Source organism: Theropithecus gelada, chromosome 4 (assembly GCF_003255815.1).
Source record: "Theropithecus gelada isolate Dixy chromosome 4, Tgel_1.0, whole genome shotgun sequence".
In the NCBI taxonomy this organism is placed as follows: Eukaryota; Metazoa; Chordata; class Mammalia; order Primates; family Cercopithecidae; genus Theropithecus; species Theropithecus gelada.
The window spans coordinates 135,894,669-135,916,928 of record NC_037671.1 but is presented as its reverse complement, the minus strand read 5'-3'; the positions used below and the strand labels follow the sequence as shown (position 1 = coordinate 135,916,928).

Sequence of the window (22,260 nt, the reverse complement as noted above, 5' to 3'; positions counted from 1 at the left end):
TGGAATCAGATTGTTTAACTGGATAAATTTTCTCTTATCTTTCATGGTAGATTTATGATGGGTAGTTCTCATTCTTAGGGGATAAAAGACATCTTTTTCCCGCCCCGGGAGGCAGAGTCTCACTCCGTCGCCTAGGCTGGAAAGAAGTGGTGCAATCACAGCTCATTGCAGCCTTGACCTCCCAGGCTCAAGCGATCCTTCCACGTTGGCCGCCCAAGTAGCTGGGATAACAGGTGTGCACCATTATGATGGCTAATTTTTTTGTGGAGATGGGGGTCTCACTGTGTTGCCCAAGCTGGTCTCAAACTCCTGGGCTCAGGCGATCCTTGGCCTCCCAAAATGCTAGGATTACAGGCACGAGCCACCACTCCCACCTAAAGTACATCTTAAGCTAGTTGATATCTGCCAACTCATTATTTTGCAGGTAACAATGATTTATGGAGTAATTTTTAAACTCCTGTAGCATATCTATACTTGGTGTCAACTAAGCAAAATGTATATTATTCTCAAATAGTAATTATGTTTTGAAAGTGTCTTTTGTAGCTTTTTCATTGTTTTATTGTTGTTTAACTCTGACTTAATTTGCGAGAAAGATGGCTTCCGTGACAGTATTTGGGTGTGGTGTTGTTTTTTTTTTTGAATTTGAATAGGAAAATGCTGACTTATGACCGGCGCTCTGAGCCTCAAGTTGGTGAGCGAGTGCCATACGTCATCATTTATGGGACCCCCGGAGTACCACTTATCCAGCTTGTAAGGCGCCCAGTGGAAGTCCTGCAGGACCCAACTCTGAGACTGAATGCCACTTACTATATTACCAAGCAAATCCTTCCACCCTTAGCAAGAATCTTCTCACTTATTGGTATTGATGTCTTCAGCTGGTATCATGAATTACCAAGGGTAAGCTTACCAAATAGTACATGTACTCTAACTATGGAGAGATTTCACTCCAAATTTTCAGTAGAACTAAAGATTTTTTGTGCTATTGATATGGGAGTGCTGGGAAGGGAACAGTGTGGTCCCGTTAAATGATACGGAAAGGGAGAAGGGAAGTACTGGGTAGAGAAAGGTGGGTCCCTGGCTAGGGCTCCACCCCCACGGACCTACTTGAGGATAGGTGCTCCTGCTTTCATGCCCAAATGTTGCATTTTCCAAGACCACCTTGGCCCGCCACGCCCCAATCCTGGGCCAGTAAAAACCCAAGACCCTAGTAGGCAGACACACAAGCGGCTGGACATCATGAGGAACACTTCGGTGGAAGACCCAAGCGGCTGGTTGTCAAGAGGAGCATGCCAGCAGAACAGCACACCAAGAGGCACTGGCATGCTGGCAGGCCATTGACTGGCAGAACGAGGTGGAGTTTGGCCAGGACAGTCGGAGAAGAGACAGAGTCACCTAGCAGCCCAACCCCAGGGGAAAACCATCTCCCTTCTGATTCCACCATCCGATGAGAGCTACTTCCACTCAATAAAACATTGCACTCAGTCTCCAAGCCCACGGGTGATTGGATTCTTCTGGTACACCAAGGCAAGAACCCGGGATACAGAAAGCCCTCCATCCTTGAGACAAGCTAGAGGGTCTAATTGAGCTGGTTAACACAAGCCACCTATAGACGGCAAACTAAAAGAGTACCCTGTAACACACACCCACTGGGGCTTCAGCTGTAAACATTCACCCCTAGACACTGCCGTGGGGCCAGAGCCCCACAACCTGCCTGTCTGTATGCTCCCCTAGAGGTTTGAGCAGCAGGGCACTAAAGAAGCAAGCCATTCCCCCTGTCGCACACCCTGCGAGGGGAGCAAGGGAACCTTTCCTATTTCACTATGAGAGCAAAGCAGATCCTCTGTCCTAAACTGGCAAAGATGCCACGCTCTTCTGGTTTCCTAAAAGAGAAACTTTTAAGTATTCTACAAACACATTCCTAGCTTCTGTCAAGTTGTCCAAATTATAGAAATATTAAAATAAATCCCACAATTTCAATGGTGAACAGCCACAAAATAACGTAGAATAAACGAGTTAATGGAAAATAAATGGACAGCAAAAATTCCTTCGAAATGAATGTCTAAGAAAGGTGTAGGATTTAGTATCTAGACACAGTCCTGAAGAAACCAGAATTACTGCAATGGTAAAATAGCATTATAGTTGTTCTCCAACTTATGATAGTTCAACTTAAGATTTTCCTACTTTATGACGGTGCAAAAATAATATGCATTCAGTAGAAACCATAGTTCAAGTACCCATACAACCATTCTGTTTTTCATTTTCAGTACAGTATTCAATAAATTCCATGAGATATTCAACACTTTATTATAAAATAGGCTTTGTGTTAGATGATCTTGCCCACCTGTATGTTACTGTAAGTGTTCTAAGCACATATCCTGGCTCTAATGCAGGAAATTCATATTCTTTATTACTAATGTTCATTTCATCACCAGCAAGAATGTTAACCCAATGACATTTGTAAGAGGCTCACCTAATAACTTTCTTACAAAGTGATTTATTGCGGCACTATTCACACTGGCAAAGACTTGGAATCAACCCAAATGTCCATCAGTGATAGACTGGATTAAGAAAATGTGGCACATATACACCATGGAATACTATGCAGCCGTAAAAAAGGATGAGTTCATGTCCTTTGCAGGGACATGGTTGAAGCTGGAAACTATCATTCAGCAAACTATCACAAGGACAGAAAACTAAACACCGCCTATTCTCACTGATAGGTGGGAATTGAACAATGAGAACACTTGGACACAGGGCGGGGAACATCACACACCAGGGCCTGTCGGGGGGTGGGAGACTAGGGGAGGGATAGCATTAGGAGAAATACCTAATGTAAATGATGAGTTGATGGGTGCAGCAAACCAACATGGCACATGTATACCTATGTAACCTGCATGTTATGCACATGTACCCTAGAACTTAAATTATAGTAATTTTTAAAAAATGTATCTGATAATAAGATGTAAGTTCCATGAAAGCAAGGACTTCATTCATTTCTGTAGCTCCAGTGTCTGGAACAGTGCCTGGCACATAGTAGCTACTCAGCATTTGTTGAATGAGTGAGTGAATGAATGAATGAATGAATGAATGAAATAATGCCTGAGTAAACCTGTAATTAGCATGAAAATGGCAGCTCTGCTGTGAAGCTGACTCAGACTTACTTCTGAATGGATGTTTTTATAGATCCATAAAGCTACCAACTCCTCGCGAAGTGAACCTGAAGGGCGGAAAGGCACTATTTCACAATATTTTACTACCTTACACTGTCCTGTGTGTGATGACCTAACTCAGCATGGCATCTGTAGTAAATGTCGGAGCCAACCTCAGCACGTTGCAGTCATCCTCAACCAAGAAATCCGGGAGTTGGAACGTAAACAGGAGCAACTTGTAAAGGTACAGTTTTGTTCCATAGGCCTGGAATCACAAGCAGTCTGATCTTACAGGAAGATATAGTCAACTCTTGAATTACAGTATAAGATATGAAACTGGTATGAAAAATGAAATGAAGAGTCTAAATGATAAACTTCATAAAAATCTCAAAAATGTAATTAAACTATTAATAATGGTTTAATTTGTTTTATAACCTTTTTTTTCGATGGAATAGTGTGTTGTGTTTCTTAATAGCTACAACAAGAATGGCCATCCTTCCAATTTCTTTTATAATACAGGTTGAGCATCCCTAATTGAAAAAAATCAAAATTCAGAATGCTCCAAAATCTGAAAGTTTTTGAGCACCAACGTGACTCCCAAAGGGAATGCTCATCAGAGCATTTCAGAGTTCAGATTTTCAGATTAATGATACTCAACCAGTAAGTATAATGAATGCACTTATTCCAAAACCTGAAAAAATTTGAAATCTGAAACACTTCTGGTCTTAAGCATTTCAAATAAGGGATACTCAATCTACAGTATTAAAAAGAAGGAAAACTCTCAGTTGCTCTATTAGTGCTTACCATTCTTTAAAGGAAAATACCTAGTTGTCTTAGAGAATTGCGTGCTAGTAAACTTGGAAGGTTTACAATTCTGTGAGTCCAGACAGATGATTAATGACATGATTGAGTCATACTGTGTGCCAGAGACTGTTCTAGGCACCCTTACAGGTGAGTAAACTGACACAAAGAGTTTAAGTGATTTGCATGTTATAGTGCTGTAAGTGGCTGAGGTGGGATATAGACATAAAATGCAAGGATAATTTTTAAAGTATGGGAATTCTAGCAGAAATAAACAACAAACATCTTGAAGTAAGTTGAATTAAATCTAAAGAAAAATTGACCACCTCACACCCCCCAATAAAATCATTACTCGTTATTATGGTTGATAAGTCATCTCCATTCTGTCCCTACCTGCTATCCCTCTGTCACCATTTCTTGCTCTTCTCTGTGTCACACTCTGTCTACCTCCACCCATACCATACTGAACTTCTCTTAGGTCTGTGAATGCTCCTCGCTGCCTCCTCCTGGCCTTTAAACACCCTGCTCCTTCTGCCAGGAACACTTCACCCATCCCACCCCACCCTTCCTCATCTGAGGAATCAGCTGAAACCCCTAGACTGGGTGAAGCCTTCCCTGCAGCAGACTCCTGCCATAATCTTCTCTGCTGTACTGTGATTTGGGGTTCGTCTGTCTTTCTCACTAAATAGCAAATGAACCAGTGACACATTTCCTGTTCTTTCACTGTCAAGTCAGTTATGCCTAGCATATAGCCAAGTCCATGGGGCTGGTCTGTAAATATTTACTGAATGAATGAACAAGTTCCTACTTAATGCATGATTAAAGAAGGAATATATCACTGGAGTTATTACCAACCAACTTTCAGCCATTTTGTACCAGTTTTGTGGTTCTAGTTAGTACAACCACTGAAGTCACTGGGTGCTCCCAGCTTCTATTTATTTTATAGACTTCAGTCCTGATGGCAGCAGCCAACTCTCATAGAAAATTCCCTTGTTGGATCCTAGTATGAGGCCTAGGTGAGAGCAGGACCTCCAGAGCTCTGCTAAGGTCAGTCTGTTAAATGGTCCTTGCCTAGACTTTCTTATGTTGTTTCTGCACTCAGTGACAAACACATCACTACTTGGTGCCATCAATTTACCCAGAGCCCATCCTCCTTCAACATTAGGTGTTCAATTTTTTTTCTTTGTATTTATTTATTTTTATTTTATTTTATTTTTTGAGGCAGAGTCTCACTTTGTCACCCAGACTGAAGTGCAATGGCATGATCACAGCTCACTGCAACCTCAACCTCCTGGGCTCACGTGATCCTCCCAGCTCAGCCTCCCAAGTAGCTGGGACTACAGGCATATCCCACCATGTTTGACTAATTTTTTAATTTTTTTTTTTTAGACATGGGGTCTCACGATGTTGCCCAGGCTGGTCTCAAACTCTTGGACTCAAGCAGTCCTCCTGCTTCAGCCACCCAAGGGCTGGGATTACAGGCTTGAACCACCATGCCCAGCCATCTTATTTCTTATAAAAATACAGTTTAAAAGACAGTGATGGCACAGCCATAAAAAAAAAAAAGAACAAAATCAGCCAGGCATAGTGGTGGCTCATGCCTATAAATCCCAGCACTTTGGGAGGCCAAGGCAGGCGGATCACTTGAGGTCAGGAGTTCGAGACCAGCCTGACAAATATGGAGAAACCCCATCTCTACTAAAAAGACAAAATTAGCCAGGCATGGTGGCACATGTCTGTAATCCCAGCTACTCAGGAGGCTGAGGCAGGAGAATCACTTGAACCCGGGAGGCAGAGGTTGCAGTGAGCTGAGATCGCAGCATTGCATTCCAGCCTGGGCAACAGGAACAAAACTCTGTCTCAAAAAAAAAAAAAAAAAAAAAAAAGTCATGTCCTTTGCAGCAACATGGATGCAGCTGGGGCCATTATCCTAAGCAAATTAACTCAGAAACAGAAAACCAAATACCGCATGTTCTCACATATAAGTTCTCACCTATAATAAACATTGGGTACTCATGGACATAAAAATGGGAACGATAAACACTAGGGATTCCAAAAGAGGGGTGGGGAGAGGAAAAGTTGAAAAACCACTTGTCGGGTACTACATTTACCGCATGGGCAACAGGATCATTAGAAGCTCAAGCCTCAGCATCATACAGTATACCCATGTAACAAACCTGTATGTGTACCCTAGGATCTATAAATAAAATTTTAAAAAAGCAATACTATTTATAAATAATGATGGTTGTCATCTTTCAAGAGCTATTTTAATTTGAGGTGTTTTTCAAGAATGTTCAAATGAATGTCTCCCATGCACTAATTTGTAGAAATTTTTAATGATGCAGAAATTACTAGAGATGTAGTGAGAATTAGAAACACATCCAAACAGGAGATTTTACATCATTCTCAATCCAAGACCAATCAAGTGGTCAGAAATGTGAAGTTATGGAAATTCTAAACATTGTAAGTCAGACTTTGTGATTATATATCAAACTCTGTAACCCAGTACCAAAAAATATACTTCTTAAGTATTTCTAGAATGTTTTAAAAAAGGCCATATCTGGCCAGGCACGGTGGCTCTTGCCTGTGTAATCCCCACACTTTAGGAGGCCAAGGCAGGTAGATCACCTGAGGTCAGAGTTTGAGGCATTTGAAATGGAGAAATTTCATGGAGAAACCATGAAATTTCTACTAAAACCCCAAAATTTCTACTAGAAACCCCAACTCTACTAAAAAATACAAAAATTAGCCAGGCATGGTGGCACGAGCCTTGTACTCCCAACTACTCAGGAGGCTGAGGCAGGAAAATCACTTGAACCCGGGAGGCGGAGGCTGCAGCCAGCCAAGATCACACCACCGAACTCCAGCCTGGGTGACAGAGCAAGACTCCATCTCAAAAAAAAAAAAGTCATAGTCTAAAGAAACCCTCGGCAGGGCAATCGTGGCTCACGCCTATAATCCCAGCACTTTGGGAGGCCGAGGCAGGAGGGTCACTTGAGGTCAGGAGTTCGAGACCAGCGTGGCCAACATGGCAAAACCCCATCTCTACTAAAAATACAAAAATTAACAGGGCATGGTGGCAGGCACCTATAATCCCAGCTACTTGGGAGGCTGAGGTAGGAGAATCACTTGAGCCAGGGAGGCAGAGGTTACAGTGAGCCAAGATTGTGCCACTGCACCCCAGCCTGGGCAACAGAGTGAGACTCTATTTCAAAAATAATAAAATTAAAATAATAAAAATTAAAAATTAGCCAGGCATGGTGGCAGGCACCTGCAATCTCAGCTACTACTTAGGAGGCTGAGGCAGGAGAATCACTTGAACCTGGGAAGCAGAGGTTGCAGTGATCTGAGATCGTGCCACTGCACTACAGCCTGGGCAACAGAGTGAGACTCCATCTCAAAAAAAAAGAAGAAAAAAAAAGGAAAGAAAAGCCTCAATACACTTCAAAAAGTAGAAATATTACAAATGAATGTAATACAATACAATGCTATAAAAACGGTAATTACAAACTAACAAAGTGATCCTTCCACTTGCACATTCTGTTAAACAAAATGAAAACACTGCAAATCAGATTCTAGATGGCAGATCGCAGAGAAAAATTCATCACCTAAACACTTAATCATAAACATGAAAGAATGAAAGCAAATGAAGTAAGCATCTGACTGAAAAAAATTTTTTGAGACAAAGTCTCACTCTGTTGCCCAGACTGGAGTGCAGTGGTGCGATCTTGGCTCACTGCAACCTCTGCCTCCCAAGTTCAAGAGATTCTCCTGCCTCAGCCTCCTGAGTAGCTGGGATTACAGGCGTGCACCACCACGCCCAGCTAATTTTTGTATTTTTAGTGGAGACGATTTCACAGTGTTGGCCAGGCTGGTCTCAAACTCCTGACCTCAGGTGATCCACTTGCTTCCGCCTCCCAAAGTGCTAGGATTACAGTCATGAGCCACTGTGCCCAGCCTTAACTGAATTTTGTTTAAATAAGAAAGCCAAAGGATAGTAAAAAGGATAAAGATTAAAGCAGGTATTTTTTTAAGTGCCTGCCTCCCTATGATCTACAAAGTAGATGTCCAGGTTGGGGCATTTAAGGTTTTAAATGTAAGCCTGAATCAAGCTATAATGCTCAGGGTTTAAACCACCAGTAAAGGATCTTGAAACTAAACACTGAGTTAAATTTAGTGCATCAAGTAATTCCATCCTGGCTTATTTATCAGACAAGCACAGAAAGAGCTTAAATATTTATCAGTTTGTCCTGGCACCTGAATGTAACTGCAATTCATAGAGCTGTAATACAGAAATTCTATATTTGGGAATAGATTTGAGTCTCTTGGCAGAGATCTAATTAGCAAAGGCTTCATCATAGAACAGCATACTCGGTCTTCATGGAGCATACTGAAGCACATGTTTTTAAGCAGTCTGCTTGTGACAATATCATAATATTGGATACAGTAACCAGTCTCCTTAGAAAAAATGTGCCCTTCCGTTGACTGGAAGATAACTGGGGCAAAGAACAAAAATTCATTGGCCTGTGAGCCATCCCTGAAACTGAAACCCTTTGATAAATATAGATCAAAGAATTCACTAGAGCGTATTTGATTTCTCTTAAAAGGCAATCCAGAGTAGTTGCTGCCATTTGGTATTGCTTTTTAAAATCACTTGTCTACACTATTCAGGGGGAAAGTCGGCCTGCGTTTTCTTAACCTCTGGAGTCCTCACTGGTATTCTTTTTAATTTTTTTTTTATTATACTTTAAGTTCTAGGGTACAGGTGCATAATGTGCAGGTTTGTTACATATGTATATTTTTACCATGTTGGTGTGCTGCACCCATCAACTTGTCAGCACCCATCAACTTGTGTTTCACATCAAGTATAACTCCCAATGCAATCCCTCCCCCCTCCCCCCCCCATAATAGGTGCCGGTGTGTGATGTTCCCCTTCCTGAGTCCAAGTGATCTCATTGTTCAGTTCCCACCTATGAGTGAGAACATGCGGTGTTTGGTTTTCTGTTCTTGCGATAGTTTGCTGAGAATGATGGTTTCCAGCTGCATCTATGTCCCTACAAAGGACACAAACTCATCCTTTTTTATGGCTGCGTAGTATTCCATGGTGTATATGTGCCACATTTTCTTAATCCAGTCTGTCACTGATGGACATTTGGGTTGATTCCAAGTCTTTGCTATTGTGAATAGTGCCGCAGTGAACATACGTGTGCATGTGTCTTTATAGCAGCATGATTTATAATCCTTTGGATACATACCCAGTAATGGGATGGCTGGGTCATATGGTACTTCTAGTTCTAGATCCTTGAGGAATCATCATACTGTTTTCCATAATGGTTGAACTAGTTTACAGTCCCACCAACAGTGTAAAAGTGTTCCTATTTCTCCACAACCTCTCCAGCACCTGTTGTTTCCTGACTTTTTAATGATTGCCATTCTAACTGGTGTGAAATGGTATCTCATTGTGGTTTTGATTTGCATTTCTCTGATGGCCAGTGATGACGAGCATTTTTTCATGTGTCTGTTGGCTGTATGAATGTCTTCTTTTGAGAAATGTCTGTTCATATCCTTTGCCCATTTTTGATGGGGTTGTTTGTTTTTTTCTTGTAAATTTGTTTGAGTTCTTTGTAGGTTCTGGATATTAGCCCTTTGTCAGATGAGTAGATTGCAAAAATTTTCTCCCATTCTGTAGGTTGCCTGTTCACTCTGATGGTAGTTTCTTTTGCTGTGCAGAAGCTCTTTAGTTTAATTAGATCCCATTTATCAATTTTGGCTTTTGTTGCCGTTGCTTTTGGTGTTTTAGACATGAAGTCCTTGCCCATGCCTATGTCCTGGATGGTATTACCTAGGTTTTTTTCTAGGGTTTTTATGGTATTAGGTCTAACATTTAAGTCTCTAAAGGGGATATCACCACCGACCCCACAGAAATACAAACTACCATCAGAGAATACTATAAACACCTCTACACAAATAAACTAGAAAATCTAGAAGAAATGGGTAATTTCCTGGACACTTACACTCTCCCAAGACTAAACCAGGAAGAAGTTGAATCCCTGAATAGACCGATAGCAGGCTCTGAAATTGAGGCAATAATTAATAGCCTACCAACCAAGAAAAGTCCAGGACCCAGATGGATTCACAGCTGAATTCTACCAGAGGTACAAGGAGGAGCTAGTACCATTCCTTCTGAAACTATTCCAATCAATAGAAAAAGAGGGAATCCTCCCTAACTCATTTTATGAGGCCAACATCATCCTGATACCAAAGCCTGGCAGAGACACAACAAAAAAAGAGAATTTTAGACCAATATCCCAAACATCGATGCAAAAATCCTCAATAAAATACTGGCAAACCAAATCCAGCAGCACATCAAAAAGCTTATCCACCATGATCAAGTGGGCTTCATCCCTGGGATGCAAGGCTGATTCAACATACGCAAATCAATAAACGTAATCCAGCATATAAACAGAACCATAGACAAAAACCACATGATTATCTCAATAGATGCAGAAAAGGCCTTTGACAAAATTCAATAGCCCCTTCATGCTAAAAACTCTCAATAAATTCGGTATTGATGGAATGTATCTCAAAATAATAAGAGCTATTTATGACAAACCCACAGCCAATATCATACTGAATGGGCAAAAACTGGAAGCATTTCCTTTGAAAACTGGCACAAGACAGGGATGCCCTCACTCACCACTCCTATTCAACATAGTGTTGGAAGTTCTGGCTAGGGCAATCAGGCAAGAGAAAGAAATCAAGGGTATTCAGTTAGGAAAAGAAGAAGTCAAATTGTCCCTGTTTGCAGATGACATGATTGTATATTTAGAAAACCCCATCATCTCAGCCCAAAATCTCCTTAAGCTGATAAGCAACTTCAGCAAAGTCTCAGGATACAAAACTAATGTGCAAAAATCACAAGCATTCTTACACACCAGTAACAGAGAGCTAAATCATGAATGAACTTCCATTCACAATTGCTTCAAAGAGAATAAAATACCTAGGAATCCAACTTACAAGGGATGTAAAGGACCTCTTCAAGGAGAACTACAAACCACTGCTCAGTGAAATAAAAGAAGATGCAAACAAATGGAAGAACATACCATGCTCATGGATAGGAAGAATCAATATCGTGAAAATGGCCATACTGCCCAAGGTAATTTATGGATTCAATGCCATCCCCATCAAGCTACCAATGAGTTTCTTCACAGAATTGGAAAAAACTGCTTTAAAGTTCATATGGAACCAAAAAAGAGTCCGCATGGCCAAGACAATCCTTAGTCAAAAGAACAAAGCTGGAGGCATCATGCTACCTGACTTCAAACTATACTACAGGGCTACAGTAACCAAAACAGCATGGTACTGGTACCAAAACAGAGATATAGACCGATGGAACAGAACAGAGTCCTCAGAAATAATACCACACATCTACAGCCATCTGATCGTTGACAAACCTGAGAAAAACAAGAAATGGGGAAAGGATTCCCTATTTAATAAATGGTGCTGAGAAAATTGGCTAGCCATAAGTAGAAAGCTGAAACTGGATCCTTTCCTTACTGCTTATACGAAAATTAATTCAAGATGGATTAGAGACTTAAATCTTTTTAATTTTTTTATGTTCTTCATGTTTTATATTTTTTTAACTGTATATGCAACTTGAGACTTTTAAGTATTTTTAAAAATCTGATCATTGTGTAAAACATTATAACGGTTCTCTTTTTAAAAATTGCCTTACGATTTATTACTTTCCTTAAGATCAGATCTTATTATACACTCAAATCATCTGGGAAGCCTTAAGAAGTACAGATTCTTAGCCTTTCATGCCCAGACATTCTGACTCATTATGGGTCTGGGATGGGGCGTTTGTTTATTTTTAAGCTCATTGTTAGCCAGGGTTAAGAACCACTGGTCTGCACCACTACGTTCAAATTCACATTTGATTTTTTTTTTATACTGGCTTTTCTCTTCTGGAATAAGAAAAAGAATAACTTTTTTTATGATTGGCATATGATAACATAGTCTAAGTAATTTGGAAAAAATTGTGCTTACAGTTCATTTAAGAGACATTCTTTGATAATTGGGTAGTTTATGTGGATTTTAATAGGATTCCATTGTAAATGAAAGTTAATCTTAGGAATTAAATGAATCCTTAGGGAAATTTGTACTCTTATGTTTTCAAAATAGTATCCTTTAGAAATGTCTCAACATAGGGTAGTCTAGGCTTCTAAGAGATTAAACTTAATGAAAGTTTCTATAATGTATGTCTGCCAGTAATCTATGGTAGTCTAGAAAGTAGGGATTATAGAAATTTGTTGTTTGCATGTGCACATAAAAATTTTCCTATTATTTTTTGTATTTCTCTTATGCTTTCAGATATGCAAGAACTGTACAGGTTGCTTTGATCGACACATCCCGTGTGTTTCTCTGAACTGCCCAGTACTTTTCAAAGTCTCCCGAGTAAACAGAGAATTGTCCAAGGCACCATATCTCCGGCAATTATTAGACCAGTTTTAAATTGTCAATATCAGAGAATTACAGGTGCTATTTTTTTCAGTGTTTACCACTAAACTGTTGTGCATGGTGCTTTTTAACTTTCATCGAGTCAAGGATGTTCACTGTCTGTCTGTTATCTGAAGACTATGAAGACTTCTATGCTAACCGAATTAAAATGTACTTGTTGATCTCTGAATAGCTCACTTCTTACAATGTACAAATTCCTCATTCTGTCACCTTTTAAACATTGTTTTATAATGCAGGTGTTGGATTTGCTCCAGTACGTGTACCACCTTGTAAATCCATTTGAGTAGATCATGTTTACTTCCCAGTGGAAGGAGCACTGAAAACCTCTTAAAGAAAAACCATTCGTGTGTTTTCCTTGAACTGTCTGTATCAAGACGTGTTACTTCGAGATATCCATTCACTTTATAATTTTGACTGCAAAATATTTTGTAAATACACTTTTTTACTTTTCAAACAACTGAGTAAAATAATGTGCAATGACTTTTATACAAATGATTTTCAAGTTGTTTGGTATATTTCCTCTAGGTTTTGCTTGACTCAAAGTAGATCGTTATTTTGATCAAACTGTGCAAACAGTAGTACCATGTGTAGCATTTTGAAACATTATTTTTTAAAAAATGCTGTCTTGCTTTAGCTATTAATGGGGCATTGTGAGGAACTGTGCAAAGACATTTTTGTTACAAACCTGTGGGCCTGTTGCAATACTTTAAAAATAAAAAATTTTATTCCATTTGCTTGTTTTGTATAGACATTTCTATTGCTTCTAAATATGCTTAAAATATTTTCTTTCCTTATGTACTGTACAGTTAATCTTATTTGCCATCATCTTGAACACAAAATGTGTATTTAGAATATTTGTATAACTGTGTAAAATAAAAAAGGAATTATGTGGTCAGTGCATTGTTTTTTAAACTGGAAATCATTTTGTTTTAAAAGTTAATAATGGAAACCCTATTAAAATTGAATAAAATATAAAATATAGCAGTGTGACTTCATGTTTTTTATAAGTCTACATTGGTTACATCCTACCCTAGCCTTTTCTGAGTTTTAATGAAGTAAATTTAACACATTTTTATATCCTGTTTGATACTGCAATTTCCTTACCAAAACTTCAGGGTTAAAACAAAAAAAAAGGCAGCAAAAAAAGGAAAATTTAGCACTCATCCTCTTAGAGAGTTCTAAAAGTGTACTTGTTAGTAGATCTTCAGTGTTCATTTTCATTTTGATATAATTAATCTTGGGGTCAGGACTTTCCAGAGGGAAAGCAAAAACTACATTACTTCTTAAAAACTTAAATGCCAATTTTTATATGCCTATTTTTTTCAATAGAAAAAAGTTCTTATTTTGACAGAATTACCTAGTTACTTAACAGAAATAGGTCTCCATTGCCAGAATATGTACTTACAAATGTTGGGAGGATTCATTTTCTGAAAATTACATGGTAAATATTGGAACCAAAGAGATACATAGCCTGTGTCTGAACATAATTTCTCTCAAATCTTGCTAAGACATAACAAATTCCCGCTTCTGGGGATATTTTTTGTTTGGGAGGCTGGGGCTAGCCCTCAGTGTTGGGGTTTTCTTTCCCTTACGTGGGTAGATTGATGAAGTTCTGTTACTTACAGGTTCTGTACTGTCAGGACTTCCACATACATCATAGTGACTTGACACAATATTTTCAACAGAATAACCATTTTTAACCTGATTATAATTGGATACAGCCATATTAACAAATGGTCCTTCAACATGAATGCCTAAAACTAGCTCACACTCAGCCTGTCTCTGGTTCTGTTTTCTGCAGGGAAATTCCTCCTTTGTAACTGTCCTCAGAGTCTGTAGCTTAACTGCCTTTTAGTGAGGTCCATTTGCTGTTTCACTAACCCTCTGGGAGGGTGGTGAAATTTGGACCTGTTTTACCAAGAAATTTTCTTGTAAGGATCTTCCTATGTTCCATAATTTTCCCTCCATTTTAGATGTCTATTAATAAAATTTTGTCTCTCAGATCACAGGAAAAAAAAATTAAGTATTGCTGAAGAAACAGTTTCATTCTTTAGGATGTTTTCATTTATCTGAAAAGGAGCCAGAAGCTCAGACATCAAATAACTTCATTAAACATTTCCTTGATGTTTAATGAATTAAGCAAAACATTAATATTTGTTAAAGTTGTTTAACATTGTTTTCTCTCATTTTCCTCACTTTCTACTCAAGCTTTTCCCTAGATGAATCATGTAATATTCAATTCTATATGGACACAAAATAGTGTCTTTGAAGAAAGCCAATAAATTTGGAAAAAACATAAAAATGTGAAGAGCAGTTAAAGATATGATGAATTCTTAGAATAGGTGGCCCTGTGAGGTCATCTTGCCAATGGAGCAGGCCATCCAGAGAGCTTGTGGACTCCGTTCAGCCCCACTGACTGTCGCGGGTTATACCCTCAGTCTCAGATGATGCACCCTACCTGCCATCAAGTGTGCCACGCTGATCACCTAAACATCTCTTCCGGATCTTACCTTAGTTAAGTCTTGTAGCTGTGTAGTCGATCTTTTCATGTACTCTCTTGCTTTTATTTTTGTAACAGTTGGAGTACAGGAATATTCCTTAAGGCCTATCAAATAAGCTTGTTTTGTTTTGTCTTGAGATAGGGTCTTGCATTGTTGCCCAGCCTGGAGTGGAGTGGGGTGATCTTGGCTCACTGCAACCTCCACCTCCCCGAGTTCAAGCAATCCTCTCACTTCAGCCTCCCAAGTAGCTGGCACTACAGGCATACACCACCATGATTGGCTAATTTTTGTATTTCTGGTAGAGATGGGGGTCTCACCCTGTTGGCCAGGCTGGTCTCGAATTCCTGAGCTCAACAATCTGGCTACCTCGGGCTCCCAAAGTACTGGGATTACAGGCTACCGGGAGCCACCACGCCCGGCCCAAATAAGCTTTTAAATTGACTTCTCTATTGTAGACTAGTATTTCTTAAAATAGTCACATTTAATTTTATAAAGTACAAATAAATCTGGCGGTAAATGACATTGTTAGGGCTCTGCCATCAGCTGTGGGGACTGGGGGAGGTGGCAGTGCACAAGTAGCTACTTTTAGACTGGATATGTCAGCCCTCTATCAGTGAGCTCTGTACCTCTGGGAGGATGGTTGGCATTCATGCCCTACTGATTTTTATTCCCATAATGCTGTGCCCTTTTCCCATGATGTGATGTGAATTGTTACCTTTAACCATTTGAGGTTTTTTTGTTTTGTTTGAGACAGGGTCTCGTTCTGTCACCGAGGCTGGAGTGCAGTGGCACGATCTCGGCTCACTGCAACCTCTGCCTCCTGCCTCAAGCGATTCTCCTGCTTCAGCCTCCTGAGTAGCTGGGATTACAGGCATGCACCACCATGCCCAGCTAATTTTTGTATTTTTAGTAAAGATGGGGTTTCTCCATGTTGGCCAGGCTGGTCTTGAACTCCTGACGTCAGGTGACCCACCCGTCTTGGCCTCCCAAAGCCTGGGATTCCAGGCATGAGCCGCCAAGCCTGGGATTCCAGGCATGAGCCGCCGTGCCTGGTCCATTTGAGTTTTATAATAGTGGATAAAATTCAGTACCATTAATGCCCCAGTTCTGCTTAATAACTAGCTTTGTACAGGCAAATAGTCACAGATTATGGCTACATTTGGGATCCAAGGAGGAAATCAAAACATACACAGCACCTCATCTACTTCTCTATCTTCCTCACCCTACCCGATAGCTGCATTTTGGCACTTTGGCCAACCTCCAAGAGTGATTTACAAAGCAAAATACCTTGTGGAGGAGTTCTCAGATTCATAAGATCAGGTTGCTTTGTATATCTGGGGAGAAGAGAGTGTAACCAGGAAAGCAGATGAAGGCATTTTTTAAATCAAAAAAACATCTTACTGCCTATGAGTCTTTACCGATCTTGCTACTGATGCCACCACAGGTGTCTTGGAGGGAAGGACAGGAAGGTTTTCGGGTAAGTGATGGAGTAAGGAGCTTCCATGCTATGGGCTTCCCCGTGATCACTAATGGCAATGCAACTCTTTGGAAAAGTAACTCATTTGGTCATAGATACTAAGTTTAAAAATATTCACACTCTGAAAACAGAATAATAGCACCTGCCCTCTGATTACCCAAGAGCGGCTTTGTGAATATTAATATGAATACAAAAATAGTTACACAGATTTTAAGTATTTGCCATTCAATAAATATTTACTAAGCATCAATTTGTGCATGGCATTTCACTCATCTGGAGATCTCGAGGTAATCCCCTGCCCTTGTGTATTTCATAGGTATTTGGGAGACAGACATAAGTAAATTGGCATTAGTTACAAGATGATGTGAAGATGTCTTTGCTGCCGCCTTCTCCCCTACTGGAAGAACCCAAAGTTAAGAAAGACAAGGTCAGGCTGGTCGCGGTGGCTCACGCCTGTAATCCCAGCACTTTGGGAGGCTGAGGCGGGCGGATCATGAGGTCAGAAGATCAAGACCATCCTGGCTAACACGGTGAAACCCCGTCTCTACTAAAAATAACAAAAAAAAAAAAAATTAGCTGAGCATGGTGGTGGGCGCCTGTAGTCTCAGCTACTCGGGAGGCTGAGGCAGGAGAATGGCGTGAACTCAGGAGACGGAGCTTGCAGTGAGCTAAGATCATGCCACTGCACTCCACCCTGGGCAACAGAGCGAGACTCCGTTTCAAAAAAAAAAAAAAACTACAAAAATTTAGCCAGACGTGGTGGGGGGTGCCTGTAATCCTAGCTACTCGGGAGGCTGAGTTAGAAGAATGACTTGAATCCAGGGGGTGGAGGTTGCAGTGAGCTGAGATCATGCCACTGCATTCCAGCCTGGGCAACAGAGTGAGACCTCCATCTCAAAAAAAGAAAAATACAAAAAATTAGCCAGAAGTTGTTGGGGGTGCCTGTAATCGTAGCTACTCGGGAGGCTGAGGCAGGAGAATCATTTGAACCCAGGAGGCGGAGGTTGTAGTGAGCAGAGATCGCGCCATTACACTCCAGCCTGGGGGATAAAGTGAGACTCTATCTCAAAAAAAAAAAAGAAAAGAAAAGAAAAACAAAGAGAAGGTCAAACCTGATCATTACTAGAGAACTCAAGAAAGGCTTAGGAACAGAAGGTCCCAGGTGGGAACGGATTGTTTAAAAGGAACAGTTAGACTTCACAGGCCACATTGATTCCACATTTTTAGGTGACCACATCCTGTCTACCCCCCAACACACACACACACACACACACACTTTAGGTTTATTTTATAGAGAAAAAGAACCAGAGAGGCACTGAACTGGGGGACACAAGGCACTGAGGAGAGAATGAGGTACCACTGAGAGGAAGTGGAGTCGGCATCCTCAAGGGCGAAGTGAGACCTGCTCACCCTTTCCCAAGGTGTGAGATGCCATGGCCAGGGCCATACTCCCATCATCACCGTGTGCTGCTGTGACTCACAGCACCTTACAGTTGATTATCTGTGCCAACATTTAATACCAATCCCTCTATTAGACTTGTGCCCCAACATGACCCAGCACCAGCACAGTGCCTGGATCTTGCTATAGAGAGGATGGTACCTGAGCACCTCAGATAGAACAAAAATACTGGCTAGAGGGAAGCATAGGGATTGTAGCTATATACAAGCTTAGATTCTTTTTAAAATATGCTTTTATTTTTTTGAGATGGAATTTCGCTCGTCACTCAGGCTGGAGTGCAATGGTACAATCTCGGCTCACTGCAACCTCTGCCTCCTGGGTTCAAGTGATTCTCCTGCTTCAGCCTCCTGAGAAGCTGGGATTGCAGGCACCTGCCACCACACCTGGCTAATTTTTGTAATTTTAGTAGAGACGAGTTTTCACCATGTTGGCCTGGCTGGTCTTGAACTCTTGACCTCAGGTGATCCACCCACCTTGGCCTCCCAAAGTGATGGGATTACAGGCATGAGCTACTGCGCCTGTTCTAAAATATGTTCCTCTTTTATATGTTCTGCTACCAATAATCTACGTTTAAAAATAAAGCAGGGGTAATGCACATGTTAATTATTCAATTTCGCCTTCCACAATGAATACGTATTTGAAAACATCATGTTGTATACAACAAATACAATTTTGTCAACTAAAATAAATTTAAAATAAAACAGACGAGATGTATATTATACACACACATACAAACACACTTCTGTGTATGCACTGATATCTCTGGAAGGTGCACAAAAGGGAGTGGTTACCTTAGTGGGGGTTAAGGCTGGGGGGTCAAAAGTGAGTAAGATCACTTTTCAATTCACCTTTGTACTATTTGATTTTATTACTAAATGAATATATTACCCCCCATTAAAATAATAAAAACAACTTTGGGTCTGTTTCTATTGCTACTGGACTGCAGCTATCAAGGCTGCTTGATTAGAGTCCCTTTGGAGGTCATTCTTTGCATGGAGCCCCAACAGAGTTCCCCAAGCAGTGTGGTGAGCTCCCAGCTGCATTATCTTCCCAGACTTGCCAGGACAACTAAGTGTTTTCACGGCCCATAACCTCATTAGCTTGGTTAGGGTGTCCCACCTGGTTTTCCCAGCCGTAACAATTATGAAAAATGTTTATTACTTCCCTTTTGTGGATAGTCTTTTTTACTAAAATTGTGAGCATTATTTTCTGATTAAAATTCCTCCCTTTGTGGTTGGTTTTATTTTTTCTTGATTGAGTGCCTTGGGAATAATAATAATAGTTGGGTTTTTTTTGTTTGTTTTGAGACAGAGTCTTGCTCTGTTGCCCAGGCTGGAGTGCAGTAGTGCAATCTCTGCTCACTGCAAGCTCCGCCTCCCGGGTTCATGCCATTCTTCTCCTGAGTAGCTGGAACTACAGGCGACCACCACCACGCCCAGCTAATTTTTTGTATCTTTAGTAGAGACGAGATTTCACTGTGTTAGCCAGGATGGTCTAGATCTCCTGACCTCATGATCCACCCACCTTGGCCTCCCAAAGTGCTGGGATTACAGGCTTGAGCCACCGTGCCTGGCCAATAATGATAATAGTTATAGCACCGAATATTGTTTGCTTAGTAAGTATATAAGGCTGTTTATAAGGTTGTTTATAAGGTTGTTTATAAGGTTGTATATAAGGTTGTTTATAAGGCTCCCATAACAAAGCACCACAGACTAGGAGGCCGAAACAAAAGAAATCTATTTTCTTACAGTTCTGGAGGCTAGAAATCTAAGACGTCGGCAGCATTGGTTTCTTCTGAGGCCTCTCTCCTTGGCTTGTAGATGGCCGTCTTCTCGCTGTATCATCGCTTTTGGTCTCCTTCTGTGTCTGTCTGGGTCCAAATTTCCTCCTCTTATCAAGGACACCAGTCCTATTGAATGAGAGCCCACCCTAGAAACCTCATTTTAATTTAATTGCCTCTTTGAAGACACTATCTGCAAATGCAGTCACACTCTGAGATACATAGGATTAGAGCTTCAACATATAAATTTGAGGGGGTCAAAATTCAGCCCATAATAATATATATAAGGCAATATGCTAATTGCTTTACAAAGATCTCATTTAAATCTGACAGCCAATTGCATGCAAGAAAGCTGAAGCATGGAGAGATTAAGCAATAAGATTAGGTAGTAGGCGGCAGAGTCATAATTCAAATCCAGGCAGACAGACTCCAGATCCCACACTCCACCACCACCCACACTACATATGGGCTTCTTCACTCATTCTACCAGATCCATTCAAATTTCCCAAAGGAGGGAAAATGAAGTGCCTGCTGTCACAAGCAAATAGAAAAATACCATTCTCCAAGCCAGTGGGAGGTAACAGAGGCGCCCCGGCTAGTCCTCAAGTCTGTCCTTGTGAACCATAGTCTCTTACTCCATCCTTACCGCTCCAGGGAGCCTCTAGCAGTGAGTGGTGTGGTCAAAGGTAGGCCATTAAGTCTATGCTCATGCCTGACCAAATCCATGATGAGGTAGGAGTGGGATGACAGAGCCAGCCCCTGCTTCCTCATGGAAAGTACAGGGGACAAAACTTGGATATCACATAGTTAGGAGCTTGAAATCCAGTCCTCTCCTGCCCAGTGGCAAGACTTCTAGAGTGCTGTTAAAGGAGCCAGAAAAGGTCAAGGTTTGCCCAGCATTATCTGGCATGAGGCAAAGTATCTACAGGATCTCTGCCAGAGCAGCGTGCATAGCTGTAAACTCAAGTCACTGAAAGCAGAGATGGCAGCAGTCAAGGAAGGACACCTGGAGTGTCATTTATTATAATTGCTTAGATAAGACAAGGGAGAGTATGGTCATTTAGTCTCTCTCCACTAAGTTCAGCTTCAACTTTCCCACTTATATCTTTTCCTCAGTGATATGGTTTGGCTGTGTCTCCACCCAAATTTCATCTTGAAGCTCCCACAATTCCCAGGTGTTGTGAGAGGAACCAAGTGGGAGGCAACTGAATCATGCGGGCAGGTCTTTCCTGTGTTGTTCTCTGGTAGTGAATAAGTCTCACAAGATCTGATGGTTTTATAAGGGATTTCCCCTTTCTCTTGGCTCTCATTCTCTCTTGCTGCAGCCACATAAGACGTGCCTTTCGCCTTCCACCATAGTTGTGAGGCCTCCCCAGTCACATGGAACTGTGAGTCCATTAAACCTCTTTCTCTTTATAAATTACCTAGCCTCAGGTATGTCTTTATCAGCAGCGTGAAAACAGACTAAAACAGTGAGTTGGTACCAGTAGAGTGGGGTGCTGCTATAAAGATACCAAAAAATGTGGAAGCAACTTTGGAACTGGATAACAGGCAGAGAGGGTGGAGCAGTTTGGAGAGCTCCGAAGAAGACAGGAGTATGTGGCAAAGTTTGGAACTTCCTCGAGACTTGTAGAATGGCTTTGACCAAAATGCTGATAATGATATGGAAATCCAGGCTGAGGTGGTCTCAGATGGAGATGAGGAACTTCTTGGGAACTATAGTAAACGTGATTCTTGCTATGTTTTAGCAAAAAGACTAGTGGCATTTTGCACCTGCTCTAGAGATTTGTGGAACTTTGAATTGAGGGAGATAATTTAGGGTATCTGGTGGAAGAAATTTCTAAGCAGCAATGCATTCAAGAGATGACTTGGGTGCTGTTAAAAGCATTCAGTTTTAAATGGGAAACGTAGCACAAAAGTTTGGAAAATTTGCAGACTGATGGTGCCACAGAAAAGAAAAACCCATTTTCTGAGGAGAAATTGAAGCTGGCTGCAGATATTTGCATAAGTAACGAAGAGACAAATGTTAATCCCCAAGACAATGGGAAAAATGTCTCTAGGTCATGTCAGAGATCTTTGCGGCAACCCCTCTCATCACAGGCCCAGAAGCCTAGGAGGAAAAAATGGTTTCATGGGCCAGGCCCAGGGCCCTCCTGCTGTGTGCAGTCTAGGGACTTGGCGCCCTGCTTCTCAGCCGCTCTAGCCATGGCTAAAAGGGGTCAATGTACAGTTCCAGCCATGGCTTCAGAGGGTGCAAACACCAAGCCTTGGCATCTTCCACATGGTGTTCAGTCTGCAGGTACACAAAAGTCAACAACTGAGGTTTAGGAAACTCACCTAGATTTCAGAGGGTATGTGGAAATGCCTGGATACCTAGGCAGAAGTTTGCTGCATGGGCGGGGCCATCATGAAGAACCTCTGCCAGGGCAGTATGGAAGGGAAATGTGGGGTGGGAGCCCCACACAGAGTCCCTACTGGGGTAATACCCAGTGAAGCTATGAGAAGAGGGCCACCATCCTCCAGACCCCAGAATGGTAGGTCCACTGACAGCTTACACCATGTACCTGGAAAAG

At 41.2% G+C, this 22,260-nt stretch overlaps 1 protein-coding gene across 3 annotated transcripts in view; it reads left to right on the top strand.

Moving 5' to 3' along the window:
- REV3L (REV3 like, DNA directed polymerase zeta catalytic subunit) overlaps window positions 1-13,449 on the top strand; it is a 190,998-nt gene extending 177,549 nt beyond the window's left edge. For all 3 annotated transcript variants that reach the window (XM_025381340.1, XM_025381341.1, XM_025381342.1), the window contains 3 exons: window positions 651-897; window positions 3,184-3,393; window positions 12,324-13,449. In XM_025381340.1, coding sequence (XP_025237125.1) covers window positions 651-897; window positions 3,184-3,393; window positions 12,324-12,464 — 598 coding nt within the window. In that variant the 3' untranslated portion in view covers window positions 12,465-13,449. The remainder of the gene's footprint in view (window positions 1-650; window positions 898-3,183; window positions 3,394-12,323) is intronic.
- Window positions 13,450-22,260: the final 8,811 nt, after the last annotated feature.